This window comes from Spermophilus citellus (assembly GCF_964194105.1).
Source record: "Spermophilus citellus genome assembly, chromosome: 11".
NCBI classification, from domain to species: Eukaryota; Metazoa; Chordata; class Mammalia; order Rodentia; family Sciuridae; genus Spermophilus; species Spermophilus citellus.
This window is the reverse complement of record NC_138192.1, coordinates 121,545,073-121,562,370: the sequence shown is the minus strand read 5'-3', so window position 1 is coordinate 121,562,370 and position 17,298 is coordinate 121,545,073. Positions and strand designations below refer to the sequence as shown.

At 37.3% G+C, this 17,298-nt stretch overlaps 1 protein-coding gene across 1 annotated transcript in view; it reads left to right on the top strand.

The window, feature by feature from the left end:
* Positions 1–266: 266 nt before the first annotated feature.
* Positions 267–17,298, top strand: part of FARSB (phenylalanyl-tRNA synthetase subunit beta) — a 79,759-nt gene continuing 62,727 nt past the window's right edge. Inside the window, exons 1-5 of the mRNA XM_081261873.1 lie at positions 267–366; positions 10,078–10,133; positions 12,342–12,496; positions 14,582–14,651; positions 15,574–15,689. Of these exons, the coding sequence (XP_081117999.1) occupies positions 309–366; positions 10,078–10,133; positions 12,342–12,496; positions 14,582–14,651; positions 15,574–15,689 (455 nt within the window). The 5' untranslated portion in view covers positions 267–308. The remainder of the gene's footprint in view (positions 367–10,077; positions 10,134–12,341; positions 12,497–14,581; positions 14,652–15,573; positions 15,690–17,298) is intronic.

The following is a 17,298-nucleotide window of genomic DNA, read 5'->3' as shown; positions in this document are numbered from 1 at the left end:
CCTTCGTTCTAGCATGTTAGATCCGGAACCTTGAGGTCTGTCCATTCTATTGCCTATCAAATCCTAGCCAACTCTATTCAATTGTGTCTCCTTACCAAGCGTTTAAGTCATTGAAAAAAAATAGATAGATTTAATCATCCTAATGGTGGCAATTTTATTGTACTCATGTACAAAAAAATGGAGAAAAAATTGTCGTCTGTAGACTGGCTATATTTATGACAGCCTGCATGAGAAGTCCCGGGTCCTACGCTCCTGGGTCGCCCAGGCCTGGCCCGCTCCGCGCGCAGGCGCAGTGGGCCCGACTCGCCATGCCGACTGTCAGCGTGAAGCGCGATCTGCTCTTCAAAGCTTTGGGACGGACCTACAGTGAGTGGGCTCCGCGCCTTTTCTCGGGGGCTGGGACGCCCTCCAAAAGGGCGTTGTGGCAGCACTGAAGGTGCCCTGCACCTTTTGGCCTTGAGGACGGTCAGGGTCCACAGAGAAGGCTGCATAGCAAGCGGCTCGGCTGCTCGGAGGGATTGTCGCGAGCGGCTTCACCGCGCGTGTGCCACCCGCACGTGCCCAGCTCTCAGTGTCATTCGGTCACTATCGGCATCAAGTGCCTTCTGCGTGCCTAGCCCCGACTTTAGTGCCCCCGTACAGAATAAGAGGCATCCCCTGGATTCGCCCCGAGCGTGGGCACGGTAGTGTGCTGTTTGATTCGGCTTGCAAAGGGGCGGGAGGAGTTTGAGCAGAAGAGAGGGGACGGCATTCCCATCGGTCTCCGTTTTGTTAGATGCTTCCAGAATGGCTCTTAGTGTCAGGCAGTGTTCTAAGTTTTGGGGAGTACAGCTGTGCCCATGGCACTGAAGGTCCACGTTCTTGCTCTGATGAACAGGGCGGACAGCAACTAACCAGCACTCTAATAAAATGATTCTGGATAATGTTAAGTGCTGTCAGGGAAAGAAAAGCAGGTGATGTGCTGGGAACAGCATTTGATAAGGTTGGTAGCACTGAGTTGGGACCTGGATGATGAATATGTGGGATGGATTTATTCTTCACGCTGTACTTCATCCTTTCCTCAGTTCCCAAAACACCACCATCAAACACACAGAGGGGAAATGTTAAGTAAGTTATCAGTTGCCACACAGCTGTAAGAGTCAAAATGATACTTTCCCCACCCCATAGTTATCAGTGTGTGTAGAGGCCACAGCAAGCAATTTGTGAGACCTGTTTTTTGTTTGTTTGGTATTAAATGTCAAGATGATAACAAAGCTCCAATCAATTGAATAGCAGGTGCAGTTTCTTAGAATAAGAGATTACTATTACTGTGAAAACAGAGTTAGCTTTTAAAAAAAACTTTTCTGAATAAGCCAGGTGTCGTACATGCCTGCAATCTCCGTGAGTCTGGAGGCTGACGCAGGAGGATTGCAAGTTTGATAAACATTGCAATTTAGTGAGGCCCTAAGCAATGTAGCAAGACAAAACAAACAAAACAAACAAAAACTTTCTGAAGGGGTACTTTTATTATTTTTGGTGTTGGGTTTTTTTGTGTGTGTGTGTGATACCGGGAATTGAACTCAGGCCTGCTCCACCACTGAACTACATCTCCAGCCTTTTTTATTTATTTATTTGAGACTGGGTCTCTTTAAAGTGCCCAGGCTAGCCTTGTGATCCTGCCTCAGCCTCCTGAATTGCTGAAATTACAGCTCTGTGCTATCTTGCTAGGCTGAAGGAGTACCTTTAGATATTACCTACTCTGGAACTATTATTCTCCATAGGTTCTGTTCCAAGTCCTGGAAAGTAGAGGTAATACCCTCACACTTTGAACTTGACTCTAATCCTTTAACCACTTTTTATAATATAAAATTCTTTTTTATATATTGTATATTTCTAATCCACAGTTTCACTAGTAGTGTGTGATATATCTGAATGGCACAAGATGGTAGGTGGCAAATATTTGTTTTAAACATCTATAATCAGTTCCCAGCCAGATCTCCATCTTGGGAAAGTAAGTTTTTTTTTATAACCTCTTTACTACCATCCAGGTTTTTTTGCCATATTCTCTACCCCTCCCCACTCTTTTCTCATATTGTGAATGATCAGGTAAGCTTGATTTTTTTTTTTTTTGGTTCCACAGAGAATATTTATTAGCTACTGGGTCTTTAAAAAATTTTGACAATAAATATTGGTGTTTTTGAGATGTATTTCAAATGAGTTAGGAATAATATTCATCATTAATTTATATTGTGTTCTTTCTTGAAACTTTAAGTATCAATTGGGTTGAGGTCAGAGTTTGAAAGCATGTTTAGCAAAGCATCTGGTTTCCAAATAACGTAGGCCCATCTTGTTTCTTCTTCTTCTTCTTCTTTTTTTTTTTTTTGCGTTTTCCTCTTTTACATGTTTTCTTGGATAATGTCTTCTTCACACTTTTCCTACATTCTTATCTTTTTTTTCAGTTCCTCCCAAGACTATCTTCTATCTGAATTCTGTAGTTTCTTCCAGTTGCAAACATCCCCTTCCAGGTGTGTTTTCTAGTCAAGGATGCTTCTCTCTTGGCTGTTTTGTTAATCTGGTCCTTGGTTCCTCTGCCTACTTTGGAACAGTTTTATCTTCTTAGTCTGCCTTTTTATTGCTCATATAGTTTCCTGTGTCACATTCATGCCCGTTAACTGATTTGTTATCACTGGTCTTCAATTCTGACCCTATTTTGGCTTGGAGTAATGGTGGCAATATTGCCAGAACCATCTGTATGTTACTTAGATGTCATTTTGTTAGAAGAAATTATTAGATGTGATTTTATTGTTTTATTTTCTTTTGTATTTAAACCCATGAAATACAGCTGAATAATTAGGATTCAATATATTTTAATAGTTATATGCAGTTTGGCTAATAACCATTTAGTTGTCCATTACTATGTAATAAATACCTCAAAAACTTAGCATCCTAGAACAATAATCATTTATTATTTTGTGTGGTTTCTTATGGTCAAGAACTGGGGAGTGGTGGTTCTGGCTCTGGATCTCACCAGGTTGTGGTCAAGGTATTGGCCAGATCTGTAGTCATCTCAAGGCCTCACTGGGACTGGAGATTCTGCTTCCAAGTTTGCCTAACTGCTTGTTGGTAGCTCTTAATTCCTTGCTGATATTTGGCTAGAGACTTTATTTCCTTCCACTTTGACTTTTCTATAAGACTGCTTATAACATGTTAGTTTGTTCATCCCAAAGTGAGAGGTCTGAGAGAGCAGATAAATGGGAGAGTGCTTAAGCAGAAACCTCAGTTTTTAATAATGGCTTGGAAGTGATATACTGTCCCTTTTCATATTCACTTGGTCACACAGACTAATCCTGACTCTGTGTGGAAGGGGAGTATTTAAGGAGGTGGGTATCATTGGTGGCCTTCTTGATAGCTGATGACTACAGTCTTCTGCCTGGCCCACAGTAATTCATGTTCTCCTACATGCAGAAGAGTTAGTACCACAAGTGTCATCTAATTTCAGCAGCTGCTCAAAAATCCAAAATATTATCATCTGAGTATAGCTCCTGAAGTTCAGTTTACTCTTGGTCTGAGAGACTCAACAGCCAAGTTATCTGGTACATCTGACATACAATAGTGGGACAGGTGAAGGATAGCTACTATAGCCATTCCTCTTCAAAAGGGGAGAAAATAGAAGAGCCAAAGTCTCTAGTCTGTGGCAATTCTGAAATCAAATGGCAAATGTTCAATGTTCTTGATTAGGTCTCAGGACTTGGGGTAATTCTCTCCATGACTCTGTGCTCTTGCCTCTTGGTTCTACCCATTGATTCCCAGAAAGCATTTGCTTCACAGCTGATTGATTTTCTCAGTCTACATCCTCTAATAGAATTTTGAGGGTCAAATACTTCTATTTTGTGTCATGTATGCCTCTTTCAGTTTAAGCTGGCAATGTTTCTGATTGTACATTTCTTCTAAAAACTTTATGGATCTTTAGTGAATTTTCCTGGCTTCCATTTCATTAGTCAAAAGCTTTACCATCTGCAAATCTTTGGACTTTGCTTCATACAATGTTCTTAATTAAGATCTATTGTGTGATTAATTGGATTTCTGAGGCACACCCTTAATTTCTTTATAGCACCTTTTGTTTGAATGAATTGTGCCTTTGATTTTTCTAACTCTTTAACATTTTTCAGTCATGCTCTTAATTCTGTCTTATGCCTTAGGTTTGCTCTTTGCTTAGAAATTTTTAAATCTGTTTTTTCTTTTTCACACTGGGTATTAAATCCAGGGGCATTCTGTTGCTGAACTACATCCTCAGCCCTTTTTATTTTGTATTTTGAAATAGGGTCACATTAAGTTGCCCTGGCTGGCCTCAAATTTGTGATCATCTTTCCTCAGCCTCCCAAGTTGCTGGGATTATGGGCAGGTGCCTCTGCACTTGGCAGAAGATATTTCTTAATTGTAGCATTGTTTTACATCTGAGAGGTTGAACTTTTTTGGTGGGGGGGTGGGTACTAAGGATTGCACTCAGGATACTTTACCACTGAGCTACATGTCTAGCCGTTTTTAAAATAATTTTTAAAAATTTTGAGACAAGATGTCTGTTTTAGTCACCTTTGTGTCACTGTGACCAAAATACTCTACAAGGATAACTTGGAGGAGGAAATGTCTATTTTGGTTCATGATTTCAGCGGTTCAGTCCATATGTTGACTGCATTGCTCTAGGCCTGAGGTGAAGCGAGCATCATGGTGGAAGGTTGTGGCAGAGCAGCTCAGGACATGGCACTAGGAAGCAGAGGGTGAGCTCTGCTCACCAAAGACAAAATACAAAACCCAAAGACATGCCCCTAGTGACCTACTTCCTCCAGCTACACCCTTCCTGCCTATAGTTATCATTCAGTTAATCCAAAGGTAAAGCTTTCATAATTGAATCATTCCAACTTTGAAAATTCTTGCATTTTCTAACACATTAGCTTTTGGGGGACAAAAGCTAAACTCTAACGATGTCTAACATGCAACCCTCCTGCCCCAGCCTCCCAAGTAGCTGGGATCATAGGCGTGCACCACTGTGCCCAGCTGAGGCTGAGCATTTTAAAAATCATCAACATCCTGACTCCGTTTTGTTTGACATTCCTTCCTTTAGTTTATCCCTTCTCTCACATGAGCAGCAAGAAAAAAAAATCAGGCTGCACTTTGAACACTCATTGAAAATCTTAAGTCACTTAGTAAATGGTCTACATTAATTGCAGGCTGGTGTTTTTAAACTTTATGCTTCTACATACCAAGGATTTCCCTTCTTCTGCTTTCTAGTAGCACTCTCTTTTGCATCCTCACCTGCCTTTTGATCAGTAGCATCTTGAAGGCCCTTAGGTTTTCATTACAGTACTCAAAGCCTGCTGTCTGGTTCCAAAGCCCTCTAGAGTTTGGTTTTTGTCATAACAGCACTGCACCTCCAGGGAGGTGTGTGTTAATAGTCTATTGGTACATAATAATTTACACCAGCACTGTGAGTGTGAGACAGTGTACCATTATTACTTCACACAGTTTCTGAGAAGCAAGCATCAGAGGGCTTAGCTGGGTGCTTCTGGCTGTGAATCTCTCACCAGGTTGCAGTCACGCTGTCAAATGGAGCTGCATTCGTCTCAAGGTTTAGCAGAACCAGAGAATCTGCTTCCATGCTCACCTACATTGCATCTGACCTAAGTTCACACAGGGGCTTGAATACTAGGAGGCTGAATCATCAGGTGCCATCTTGGGGGCTGGTTACCTCTCTTATTACCTACACTAGTTAATGAGGCCTTTTTTTCCCTAAAACCAGAAATTTGGGAATCATCCTGGACATCCTGGCTGTTCCACCTGCCTTCAGTCAACCATTAAGCCTTACACATTTTGCCTCATTAACATTTCTCATGTTCATTCCTTCTCCTTCATACTCATGCTGCTGGGAAGACTCCCTGCTACAATCATCTTCTACCCTTCCACCAGTTTTTAAAATGCAGATCGAGGGCTGGAGATGTACCTCAGTGGTAGGGTGCTTGCCCAGCGTCTGAGAGACTCAGAGTTCAGTCCCCCTCACTGGAGAAAGAAAACAAAAGCAGATCCAATTATGTTTTTGCCCAGCTGAAAACTCCTTCAGTGTAATGCCATTGCGTGTAGGTAGGACAGAGGGCAAATCTCTTGGTATGTCATGAATTGCACTCTTTCTCCTTTTTCTATTTCTTCTTTCTTCTTTAAATATCAGTTCACATTTAATAGTTAAACAACATTAATTTCCAGTATACAAAGTAACTAGCCATTAAGCAAATATAAAAATGTTACAGGTAAGATGTTAAGAAGATGCACACAAGACTTTTTTTAAAAAGCCATAGTTAAAAAGTAGTGGTTAACTGTCCACATGTTCTCTAGAAAGAAGTATTATCCAAATTCTTGCATATTAAGATGCATTTTTGGCTATCCTTTCAGACACACCCATCCATTCCCCAATTTTCCTGTAAATCCATTCATTAATAGACATATTTATTGAGTGCATATTTTCAACATAGACTGTTTTTGGTGTTGCTGATTAGAGCTAAACAAAGTAGACTGGGTTCCCACTGAGTTGGGGCTTATGGCTTCATTATTTAAACATGACCCTGCACACATTTACAACACCTGACACCTGCCTAGTAGTGCAGACTTTCAGAGGTGAAATGCTGGATTTAAGCCACAGAATCAGGTATTTATAAATGTGTCTTAGATACTAATAACAGAATTAGACTGCTAGCAATATCACAGATTTTGTTGCTTTGGGACAAAATGTCCTGAAAGAAATATAACTCTGATTTTTTAAAATTTAATTTAATTTTTTACACAAATGGAGCCCAGTATTTCATTTCTCTGGTTGTACATAATGTCTGTCTTATTCCAACATCTTCCCCCACTACACATACACCCTCTCATCCCCTCTCTCTCCTCTGGCCAATCCTAAATTCCTCCATTCTTTCCTTGCCCCTCCACCCCCATTATGAATAGCATTCATCAAAGAAAACATTTGGCCTTTGTTTTTTGGGGATCGGTTTACTTCATTTAGCATGATATTCTCCAGCTCCATCCATTTACCTGCAAATGCCATAATTTCATTCTTTAAGGCTGAGTAATATTCCATTGTGTATATATACCACAGTTTCTTTATACATTCAGCTATAAGGGGCATCTAGATTGGTTCCACAGTTTAGCTATTGTGAATTGAGCTGCTATAAACATTGATGTGACTGCATCACTGTAGTACTCTGATTTTAAGTTCTTTGGGTGTAGACTGAGGAGTGGGAGAGCTGGGTCAAATGCTGGTTCCATTCCAAGTTTTCTAAGGAATCTCCTTACTGCTTTCCATAGTGACTGCACCAGTTTGCAGTCCCACCAGCAATGAATCAGTGTACCTTTTTCCCCACATCCTTGCCAGCACTCATTGTTGCTTGAATTCTTTTTTTAATTTATTTTTTACTTATAGGTGGACATAATATCTTTATTTCAGTTTTATGTGGTGCTGAGGATCCAACCCAGTGCCTCACACGTGTAGGGAAGCTCTCTACCACTGAGCCACAACCCCAGTCCCTTGAATTCTTGATAATTGCCATTCTAACTGGAATGAGATGAAATCTTAGGGTAGTTCTGATTTGCATTTCTCTAATTGCTGGAGATGTTGAACATTTTTTCATATATTTGTTGATCGATTGTAATCTTCTGTGAAGTGTCTTCCCAGTTCCTTAGCCCATTTTTTGTTTGGGTTCTTTATTTCTTTGGTGTTTTTTTTTTTTTTTTTTTTTTTAAGTTCTTTATATATCCTGGAGATTAGTGCTCTATCAGATGTGTGTGTGGTAAAGATTTTCTCCATTTTTATTGGCTCTCTCTTCACATTATTGATTGTTTCTTTTGCTGTAAAGAAGCTTTTTAGTTTGAATCCATCTCACTTATTGATTCTTGATTTACTTCTTGTGCTTTAGGAGTCTTGTTTAGGAAGTCAGGTCTTAGGCTGACATGCTGAAGATTTGGCCTACTTTTTCTTCTATTAGGAGAGGATTCTCTGGTCTAATTCCTAGGTCCTTGATCCACTGTGAGTTGAGTTTTGTGCATGGTGGAGATAGAGGTTTAATTTCATTTTGCTGCATATGGATTTCCAGTTCTCCCAGCACCATTTGTTGAAGAGTCTCTTTTTTCCAATGTATGTTTTTGACACCTCTGTAACTCTGATTTTAAAACAGAAAGTTAGGTCAGGTACAAAAACGTCTTTTGAGAAGCTCAGGGAATGAAAAATATTTGTTTTTTATAATACACAATAAAACTGCCATGGCACCTGTACCTTCTATAAATATACTGTAGAAAATAACTCTGAACACATGAACGCGTTCTCCACTTATCTGGTTTCTTTTGGAAATTCTCAGTGTCTTTTCTTCTTTGGTTCCCCTGGTTTCCTGGTTTTTGTTCTCAGAACTTTTGTTACTTCTTTGCTATCTGTGCTGGCTTCCTTCTATTCTCAGTGTTCTGGAAGCATGGCCCTGACCCAGAGGAAGTGACAGCACAGTGAAGGGACATTGACCTTTCTTTTTCTTTCTCGTTTTGCTTGAAGAAGCAAAACAAAAAGTCTTTATGTTAGTAGAAAGACATCGTTTATTTTTAGCAAGTTATTGGTGGTGGAAATTTTGGGAAGGATTTGGCTTCTTTAGATGAGTATCCACTTTCTTAGTCATCTTACTTCTTCAGCCAAATCAAACATGTGGGTGATTTTTAACTTTTTCAGTTCTTTAGGTCTCTCTAGTTCTTCTGCTTTGACCAGCAGTTTACCTGATCCCATTTCTTCAGTCTCCTCTGCCGTCTTAACTGTGTACAAGGCAGTTCTAATTTTGGTCTGGTGTCATTGAGGAAGCTGGCCCAGAGCTCATCCTCCTTTTTTCTTGCATATGCTGACCCAGTACACTTTTGATTTCTTCGCTAGACTAAAAAGCAGTGGAGTATTTATCTTTGTAGCTCTGCATCTAAGTGCCTGCCATATAGTAGTTGCTCAATAAATATTTATTAAGTTGAAGTTCAGTGTCTGGATTAGATTAATCTTTTTTTTCACCTCCTGATGCTGGCAATTGAATTTAGGGCATGGCACATGCTAAGAATACACTCTTCCACTGAGCTTTACATCTGTTCCATAGTCAGGAATCTTAAGACAGCTTTTTACTAGAATGTACTGGTAGATAGTGTTCCATTTTTTTGTTTGTTTTTTGGGACCAGGGATTGAGCTCAGGGGCACTTGACCACTGAGCCACATCCTCAGCCCTGTTTTGTATTTCATTTAGAGACAGGGTCTCACTGAGTTGTTTAGTGCCTCACTTTTTGCTGAGGCTAGCTTTGGACACACAATCCTCCTGTCTCAGTCTCCTGAGCCACTGGGATTATAGTTGTGTGCCACTGTGCCCAGCTTGTGTTCAGTTTTTGATCATGTGAAAACTCTGAAAATGCTGTATTAGGTATCAAAGAAAGTGGAATAAGGAAGGAAAATATTAGTGTAGACACACTGTGTTTCAGGATATATGCCCACTCCATTATCTGCCTGATGTCATTTAAATCTTTGTAACAGTTCCATGTTAAAAATAACTGTAAAAGGTCACTATGGATGAGATATTGGTAAAGTTTAAAGTAGGTGCCAGGAATATTTATAAAAGATACAAAGCTCCCACAGCTAATAAGTGGGATAATCAGAATTCTAAACCCTGATTGGCTTGGCTGTGAAGTCAAGTGTCTGATGGCCTCAGAGAATTTTAAAGGATAACTGGGCTTATGTGATGTTCTATTGTGTAGGATTGGTGGCTTGGAGCCTACCTTGTATTTGATCTCTATTTAGTAGGTTGTTGTTTTTTCCTTGTATCTTTTCAAACTTCCTAACACTGGTAATCTAATCCTGTACCTGAGCAATTAGTCCTACAATAGTTTTTTTTTTTAAGCAAAACTTTTGATTGTTGTTGAATGATGATGTCTAATGTTTGATATTTAGTATGCTGAGTGTAAAAGGTAATTATTAATAAGAAAATACAATTCATAGACAATTTTTATTGTGCTGAACAAATTAAAACTAATGGTCTCTTTTTTTCTTCTCCTCAGCTGACGAAGAATTTGATGAACTATGTTTTGAATTTGGTCTGGAACTTGATGAAATTGTATGTATTAGATACTTATTTTTCATATATTCAGAATATGAGCTCACTTTTCTGAGGTTGCTTATCTTTGTTACTTTATAGTTAGACTATGATGATTCATCTGTGGACTGTGATTTTTTAGTGTTCAGAGAAAATTACTTTGCCTCTCTAGTTCTCATATTTTAGACTCTGTTCAATTGTGAAATAAGGAGTTTAGATTATATCATCTTGATACATCCCTCTTGCTCTCAAATTTAACTCAGTCTTCACATATGGTCTTTTTAAAAAAATTAATTAATTAATTTTGTTTGTGCAGAATTTATCATATTGCCTAGCACAAAGTTACGTATGATCTTTTGATAAAATAAGATACTGAAAATTGACATCATTATCCAAAGTACATGTATGTACGGGGTAAAAATGGGAGTTCATAACCCACTTGAATCAAAATGTGAAATATGATATGTCAAGAACTATGTAATGTTTTGAACAACCAACAATTAAAAAAAATAATAAAAAAAAATAAAAAAACAAAGTACATGTATGAAGACACGAATCTGGTGCCAACCTATTTTATATACAGAGATATGAAAAATTGTGGTATATATGTGAAATAAGAATTGTAATGCAAAAAAAAGTACATGTATAAAGACATGAATTGGTGTGAACATACTTTATACAAAGATATGAAAAACTGTGCTCTATACATGTAATAAGAATTGTAATACATTTTGCTGTCATGTATTTAAAAAGAAAAGATACTGAAAATTGAAAGATTTAAGCTGTTCGCACGTGTGTGCACGTGTGGCCGCATACTGCAAAAGAATTAGGCCATTTTATATTTAGATACCTTCATTTATCTGGTTCCCATATTATGGTGGTTTGAACTAGTCATGTGGTGGCTGTGGGAGGGCATCACGTAAAACCAAAGTTTCTATGTTAATAGAAAGCCATTGTTTATTTTTAAACAAGTTATTAGTGGTGGAAATTTTGTGAATTCTTGTTAAGTGGGATTTCTAAATAAAGGGTTACAATAACAGTTGGATGTAACAATTATTTTGATTGAAAAATTTATATTTGAAATTCTCTGTTGTAGACACAGCAAATAGAAATATATTCTCTATTATAATGTGGTGAATAAGGTACTCTAAGCTTTGCCACTGCATTAAAAATTGCCACCCTGTGATGTTCCTCCTCCTTCTCTTGGTTGCCTTCATTCTGCTGTCTTTACAGTATATCTTTACTGTCACTAGATTGTACCTATTATGCTAATTCTCATTCATACCTTCTGATGATCACTTTCCTCCCCTGGAGATGTTTTTGTTTGCTTTTATATTATCAGTCATTCTCACATTCCTGCTGGGCTTGGGTGCCCAGAAGATTTCAATTTGGGTTTTTTGGTTTTTTGCAGTGCTGGGGATCAAACCCAGGGCTTCATGCATGCTAGGCAAATGCTTGACCACTAAACTATACCCTCAGCTCAGGATTTAGATTTGGAATGGAATCTTTATCGTATAACAAGTTGTATTCTTTTTTTTTTTTTTTCCTTCTCAGTACAGGGTATTGAACCCAGTGGTGCTATGAGCCACATCCCTAGCCCTCAGCTAAGTTGCTCAGACTGGCCTAGAACTTGCGATCTCCCTGCTTCAGTCTCTGGAGTTGCTGGGACTACAGTTGTGTCCCACTGCACCCAGCTAGAAATACATTCTTTTATTTGATGATTTATCTTTCTTTCTTTGACATTTTGGTTATTGTTCTGTGTTTCTTTCTTTGACACTTCCATTATTGCTCTTGGTGGTGCCTTCATGTTCTTTTAGATAGAGATGGCAAACTTTTTCTGTAAAGGTCCAGATAATAAATAAATTAGGCTTTGGAGGTTATTATCTCAGTTATAATTCAGCTATTGTACTGTGTGATAATAGATAATATATAAATGAATGGGTCTGTATTCCAGTAAAATTTTATTTGGAAAAGCAGGTGCTAGGCAGGAGTTGACTTGTGGGTATTTGTTGATATTTTCTTTAGGTGGATTTGTGCTGTTCTGGAATCACTGAGGATCCTACATGTCTGAACTGAATAGGAATTTGAGTATTTTTCTGTCAGCTCCAATTATAGCATTTAATATTTTAATGTTGTTTTTGTTGTAGATGTAATAAACCTATTACTGAAGAGAGGAATGTGCATAATGTAGTTTTATTAACCTTTTCACTTTGATTTGGCTTGTTTTAGACGTCTGAAAAGGAAATAATAAGTAAGGAACAAGGTAATGTGAAGGCAGAGGGGGCCTCTGATGTTGTTCTTTACAAAATCGACGTTCCTGCCAATAGATATGATCTCCTGTGTCTGGAAGGATTGGTTCGAGGGCTTCAGGTCTTCAAAGAAAGGTAAAGAAATATATTTGTTAGGGTTCAGTGCCTCTTCTCCCTTTTATTCCCAAATTATTGTCAGCAGTTGTGTTTAAATCTCAAGAAACAATGTCTGAATACTTAGCTGTAGGTCAGCATAAAAGGAAGATTGAAGGATCAGATTCATGGAGATTGTAGCCATTTTAAAATTTACCTGAGTCATTGAATACTCATTTTGGAAATGCATTTGAAAATTGGGTTTAATGACTTTATGGCTTCTTAAAAAACTCCATAGGTTTGTGTGGTATACCCTACTAAATAATCTTTTTGGAAGGGGGTAGTTCCTTGGATTTGCTAACATTTGGGAGGAAAAGTAGAGATGGCTGTTCATTATGTATCCTTTTGCCTTAAGAATTCTTAGGAAGCTCAGGAGTAGAGCATCCTAACTGGAAAACCTTGATGGTTTATGATATGTATATGATTGGTATCTCTAATTTCAATCTCCTAATCTATAATGAATAGGATTTATTTATTTATTTATTTATTTATTTATTTATTTATTTATTTATTGGTACCATGGATTGAACCCAGGGGCGCTCAACCACTGAGCCACACCTTGATTGCCTTCATTCTGCTGCCTTTATAGTATATTTAAATATTTACCTCGCCCTTTCCAGATTTTATTTTTAAATTGCTTAGGGCCTCACTAAATTGCTGAAGCTGGCTTTGAACTCACTATCTTCCTGCCTCAACCTCCCAAGCTGCTGGGATTATAGGTGTGAACCATCACATCTTGCTGAAGAAGACTTTTAAGGCCCTTTCTATTTCTGCATGTAACCCTTAATAGAGTTTAATGAAAATATAAAGTGAAAAGGGTAGAAGAAGTAGCTCTCAAAAGTAATTATTTTTGGTTTTAATTACTTATACATAATCCATGAGTAACAAAAGAATAAGAGCTAGCTGTTGGGCTAGATTCTGAAAATATCAGTGGGTGAACAATGGCTTTTTGTGAAATGATAATGATCGGTCATTTGATTAAGGTGGTTACATTTTGGGGGTTGAATAAATTGGTTCCATGCATGACAATCATATGCTTACATTTTAGGATATAAGGATAAAGGATAACCTTTCAGAGTGTTTTCCAACACATTGATCAGAGTCTGCATTTTTACTAGGCAACTCGTGTGCTTTTATTTTGTTTTGTTTTTTTGGTGGGGGGTACTGGGGATTGAACTCAGGGGCACTTGGCCATTGAGCCACATCCCCAGCCCTATTTTGTATTTTATTTAGAGACAGGGTCTCACCAAGTTGCTTAGCACCTTGCAGTTGTTGAGGCTGGCTTTGAACTCCCAAGCCTCCTGCCTCTGCCCCCTGAGCCATTGGGTGTCTGGCTCTTATGCTTTTTTTATGAGACAAAATTAGGAACAACTTAAGACCTTTGCAACTTAAAGTGTGGTCCATGGACCAGCAGTATCTGCATCATTGGGAGCTTGTTAGAAATGCAGATTCTTAGCCTCTATCCAAGATCCACTGAATCAAGTTCTGAGGTTTAACATACTCTTCAGTTGACTATATACACGTTGAAGGTTGAGAAGCACTGCCTTAAAACAGTAGTTTGTAATCGCCAATGGAAAAAATTATCTAGAAATGCTTCAAAATGCACCAGTTACGAAAACTTTGTTTTGACTGTTCTGATTCAGTAGGTCTAAATAGACCCAGGGATTCTGTATTTTTTATAAGCTCTGTTTTTTTTTTCTTTGAAGCTTAGAATCTCATGGTTGTGGTAAAAATATAACTAATCCCGTTCCTTTAACAGTTGCTCTATTAATGGTTTTGTAGCCTTTGCTGGAACTCTAGTGATAGAAAACTTGTTACTATTAGGCATCCAGAGACCTTTTTGAATAACCTAAAGTGTTAGAAAGTTTGTTAGTTTTTGTTTTCTTTTTTTCCTTTTTTAGTTTTTGCTTTCCTATTTTTAATATTTAACTGCTATAATTCATCTCCTCATTGCCTTAATTCTTTTGATTTTTGTAAGCATTCTTTTTACTTATAAGCAAAGAATGTAATCAATTTATCAGATGTTTTCACTAATTACGAATAACTTTGTTTTATTATTAATTTTAGGATAAAAGCTCCAGTATATAAACGGGTAATGCCTAATGGAGAAATTCAAAAACTGATTGTCACAGAAGAGGTAATAAAAAAAAATATTTTCCCTTTCAAAAGAATCTCTTCTGTGTGTATAAGGTGGGGAAGACAAAGAAACAAATCTGATCCTTCTGTCAAATGTGATTTTCTGTGATCATTTAGATATGTTTTTAGCCTATAGCTCTCTTAAAAAAAAATAATCAACTTATTACCAAGAAACAAAAGAAAACAAAGTACCTGTTTCCCATAAATGGTTTTGGAAAATGTCCAAATGTTTATATGAAACACATTTGAGGGCTAGTGTTGCTGTTCAGTGGTAGAGTGCTTGCTTATTAGCATGCTCAAGGCTCAGAGTTTGATGCCCAGCACTGCAATCAATCAATAAACATTTGAGATATATTTAAATTATGATATGTTACAAAAATTTTAAAGATAAAATGTGGGAGGTTTATCTTGGTAAAAATATAAACTTTGAGCAGTTTATTTTTATTTTCTATATATTTGTTTGTTTATTTATTTTGTTACTAGGTGTTGAATCCAGGGATGCCTAACCACTGAATCATGTCTTCAGCCCTTTTTATTTTGAGGGTCTTGCCAAGTTGCTTAGGGCCTCTTTGCTTAGTTGCTGAGGTTGACCTTGAACTTATGATCTTCCTGCCTCAGCCTCCTGAGTTCCTGGAATTTTAGACGTGTCACCATGCCTGGCTGAGCAAATTATTTTTAAAAATTATTTTTTTTCTCAATTATTTAGTAAGTTTTAAAAATCTCACTAAAATGTAAATTCTGTGAGGCTAGTGATTTTTGTCTCTTGCTTACCACTTTATTTTGCTCCTATTGATTGGTAAATGAATATACTTGTTGGAATCAGAATTTTGGCACTGTTAGGAGTATGCAGTTACCTTTCTATTATAAGATTATTACAAAGAAAAGCCTGAGTGTTTACTATCTCTTGGTATTTTTAATTGCAGACAGCTAAAATACGCCCATTTGCAGTCGCAGCAGTTCTCCGGAATATTAAGTTTACTAAAGATCGATATGACAGCTTCATTGAACTTCAAGAGAAATTACATCAGAATATTTGCAGGTTTCTTGTTTTGTCTTATTTCCTCCTTGCTTTTTCCTCTGTTCTGCTCCTCTCCTTCCCATTCCTTTCTGTCTCCCTTTTTCCTGTTGTTCCTTTTACCTTTCCTCCCTCTGTCCATTTCCTTTTCTTCCTCTTGCATTTCTAAACTAATGGTATATGAGAGCTTACCTTTGCTTTCCGAGATAGATATTTGTTACTGTTTATAAATGATACATGCATGGAGAAATAGTCAGTAAATTTTGAGAAGAATTATCTAGTCATGGACATTTTCTTGTTTTGTCATTGAAATCATTAATGGATTATACTGCTAAGTATTAGCTGTGGTAAAGTATGGTCTAGTTTTTTTTTTGTTTTTTAAATGAGGTGATTTTTTTTTTCTCTCTTTGTTAATTTGTTCTTTTTAGATATATATGACAGTAGAGTGTATTTTGACATACACTCAGTACAACTTATTCTAATTAGCCTCCTGTTCTTGTGGTTGTTCAGATGTGGAATTTCACTGGTGTTGTATTCATATATGAACATAGAAAAATTATGTTCAATTCATTCCACTTTTTTATTTGGTGTAGCATTTTAAAAATGAAAAAAAGAATTTGACTTGATCTTACTTTTTGAATATATATGATCATGAATTAACAGATAAAATTTAAGTTTAGGACTCAGGGTATAACTCAGTTGTATAATGTGTGCCTAGCATGTGCAAGACCCTGGGTTCGATTAATTAAATGATTAAAAAACTTGTTTAAATGACTTAATTTTACTTTTTCTATCTCTACATTAGTATACATCATTTCCTGCACAACGTTCTTTGATTAAGTGATATTTAAACCCATTAGGTCTAGGAAAATAAGAATGGGAGTATTTGAAGTAATGTCAGTATTTCAAAAATCCTAATGAAAACTGTATATTTATTGATGATGAGAAACCCTAGACTTGAGCTAACATATGAAGTTTATTTGTGTTAGTCCTGAATAAGTTATATCATGTTGATCTAAAGATGTGTTGACAGTTACATATGCTTTTAGATTATGTCTTTGTACGTGAGATGAATGTCTTACAGGCACCTTATTGCTGGATCTTGTTTTGTCTAATCAGCCAATCTGTGTCTTTTAATTGGAGAATTAAGACCATTTACATTTAGGGTTATTATTGAAAGGTATGTAGTTGTCTCTCATTTTGTTGATGTTCTTCAAGTTTGATTTTCTTCCTGTTTTATCTTTGAGGTTTGATGGTTTGCTCCTTTGATAATGTTTGATTTTTTCCCTGTTTTTCTTTTGTGTGTCTAATTTTCTAGTGAGACTTTTTTTTTTCCTGTGCCCAAGTGATTGTGTTAATCATTCTTCTTTAGGATCTAGGATTCCCTTGAGTATCTTCTGTAATGCTGGTCCCATGGTCATGCTGCTCTAGCAATTTTAACTTATCTTGGAAGGTCTTTTTCTCCTCTTATTCATCACTCTGTTCCCTCCTGGCCTTTAGAGTTTCTGCTGCCAGGTCTGCTGCTGTTCTAATGGGTTTACCTTTAAATGTGTCCTTGTTTCTCTTGCAGCTTTTAATATTCTGTCTTTGTTCTGTACTTTTGGCAGTTTAACTATATTGTCACGGAGAAGTT